This window comes from Herpailurus yagouaroundi, unplaced genomic scaffold (assembly GCF_014898765.1).
Source record: "Herpailurus yagouaroundi ecotype Mexico unplaced genomic scaffold, PumYag 67681, whole genome shotgun sequence".
Taxonomy (NCBI): domain Eukaryota; kingdom Metazoa; phylum Chordata; class Mammalia; order Carnivora; family Felidae; genus Herpailurus; species Herpailurus yagouaroundi.
Window position 1 is genome coordinate 7,353 of NW_024420481.1, and position 2,462 is coordinate 9,814.

The 2,462-nt window shown below is 49.6% G+C and overlaps 1 protein-coding gene across 1 annotated transcript; it reads right to left on the reverse strand.

Annotated features, from left to right (window-relative positions):
• Positions 1 to 1,419: 1,419 nt before the first annotated feature.
• LOC121025535 (small integral membrane protein 10-like protein 2A) lies at positions 1,420 to 2,429 on the reverse strand. The gene has a single exon (XM_040468075.1). The coding sequence runs from the start codon at positions 2,163 to 2,165 to the stop codon at positions 1,938 to 1,940; it is 228 nt and encodes a 75-aa protein (XP_040324009.1). The 5' UTR covers positions 2,166 to 2,429; the 3' UTR covers positions 1,420 to 1,937.
• Between the last annotated feature and the right edge of the window lie 33 nt (positions 2,430 to 2,462).

Genomic DNA, 2,462 nt, shown 5'->3' on the forward strand with positions numbered 1-2,462 from the left:
ACAGCTTACATTTACACAATGTTAGATGTTCACTTATATCTCAACAAAACCGGAAAACAGTTTTGAAAAATTATAAATTTTATAAAATAAATCTCTCTCTCTCTCGCTTTTTTTTTTTTTTTTTTTTACCTTAACTGCGACACTGCAGAAATTTGCCTGTGCAGTTTCAGAGAGTGAGGAAGCTCTGGGCTACCTGAAGATTACTGGTCATTTTTAGTTTTAAAGTTTTGCCTTGGGGGTCTACCAGCTCCCCCTCCCCCAAATTTCCTTCTAATTGCAGTAAATGCAGTTTTTAATAAGTTTTAGTTTTTTTTAAATGCAGGTTCTGATTTAGGGGACTGAAGATCTGCAATTTTTTTTTCTTTTTTTTTTTTTTTTTTTTTTACTTTAGAGAGAGAGTGAGCAGGGGAGAGGGGCAGAGGGAGAGAGAGAATCTTAAGCAGGCTTCACCCTCAGCATGGGCTGGACACAGGGCTCGATCCCTTGACCCTGGGATCATGACCTGAGCTGAAATCGGTGAGTTGGATGCTCAACCGAATGAACCACCCAGACGCCCCAATAAGTTTTAATTTTGAATCAAAGCAATCCATACACAGTTTTCACAAAATCAAATAATAAAAAAGGCATATGATGAAAAGTAGTAAATCCCTGCCCATCCTGTTCAACGCAGTTCCCCCCAGCCAGCAGCAAAAAACGTTTACACGTCTGTTTAGTGGTTACCTTTTTTCTTCCTTGAGAATATGCTTTTGTTACTATTTTTTGACTTGATAACAGGAGGAATTTTTTGACTTCCTGCCCTCCCAGAACCTCCTACCCGCTCAAAATGGCTGAATCACTATGTTTAAATCTCCTGTTAGCTACTTTGTTGACTTTAATAATACAATCCCCAAACCTGCCTTATTCTTTCAACTAGAGACAGAATCTGGACTTTCTGCTTTCTGAGAATTAACACCACTGTTCCATTTCCTCCTCTCTGCCTGCCTGCTTATTGCCTGGACTCCCACACTGTCCGAGTGGCTAACATTGCCGTCTGGTTCTACAACTGTAACTGTCTTCCCTTCTTAGCTGACAGATTCAGTCTAAAAACGGGAAACCGTAACGTATATTTCCACTGAAATGATTATTCCGATATCGTTCACTGAAGAGCTGGGTTGAACCGGGTGACTGGTCTCCTCTGTGACCGCAGAGTCATGGTGCACGTGCCAATCAGTGTCCAAGCGGGTTCCCTTTCTTCCACTCCTGGTAACTCTTCAAAACCAGGCCCCGTCCGAGGTTGCTTTATATTTGAAGCATGCCTTCGTCGTACAGTTTGAAAGGTTCGTTCTCCTCTGCAGTTTCCGTTCGCCACTGGCTTCTCTTTGGGGATGAAGAAATGTATGCCTTCCAGATCATATGCATTTCCTCCAGCGTCTAACTCAACCCATCTATTGCTCAGAATTCATTCCCTTGCGTTGAAAGTCTGTTCACCCCTTTTTCTCGTTTGGAAGATTTGCCTCCTAGTTGCACCACTATGGTACGGTTAGTTTACCTTTAAGTTCTTAGCAACCTTTCCTCTTGTTTTCCCCCTTCGGGCATCCTGTGACCATGGTCATTTCCTACCGTTTGGGCTGTTTTGTGTTTTTATGGATGCAAGAGCCTCTCAAGTATTTGTGAGGATTTTCCGAGTTTACAGTTCTTTCCTTGTTCCTTGAATTATCTATTTCCTAGAGAATCACCTTTTCATTCTATCTTAGGCTTTCCTGGTTGTACTGTGGGCTTGGGGCAAACGATGATTTCTAGCCGCCCATTTACATTAAAAGATAAGGCAGTGGAAAGGCAGACCGGCAAGTCTGCGTGCGGGAGAGTCGAACTGGCCGCTTTGCTCTAGGGCTGGCGAGCCGGTGGGTGGAAGCCGGCCATCCCGCCGGGCCCCCCACCCCGAATGCCACAAAGTTGCTCTAAATATGTACCTGCAGGCGGACGTTGAGAATCACCGAGGCCACCACGTAGAAGTAGGGGAAGTTCGTACGCAGCCGCCAGGCCAGGTCGAAGAAGGTGATGAGGGTGCGCGTGAGCCCCTTGCAGAAGGCGCCGTACGAGCCGCGGGCCGCCGCCGAGGGCGACAGCCTCACCCCCGGGCCCGACAGGGCCGCCACCGCCGCCATCGGTCTGGTGTAGCCTCCCATTTGGTGCCGGGAGCCCAGGGCTTTGAGCCGGCTGCACGGACCCACCGATCGACTCACGGAGGGACGCACGGGGCCGCTCTCCGCGCGGGAGGCCGACCCCGTGACCGCAGATGTCAGCCGCGCTGCCCGGCGGACGCCCTCCTTCCCCGCCGCGTTCGGGCCGCGGCGATCCGCGATCGTCAGTCCTCCGCGAGGGCCACCAAGCTGAGCTGCCTCGAGGCGGGCGGAGCGCCGGAGATCGCGAGCCCCTGGACGCGGAGGGGAGGGGGACAGGGAAGGGGGGACTCAAGCTGGGGG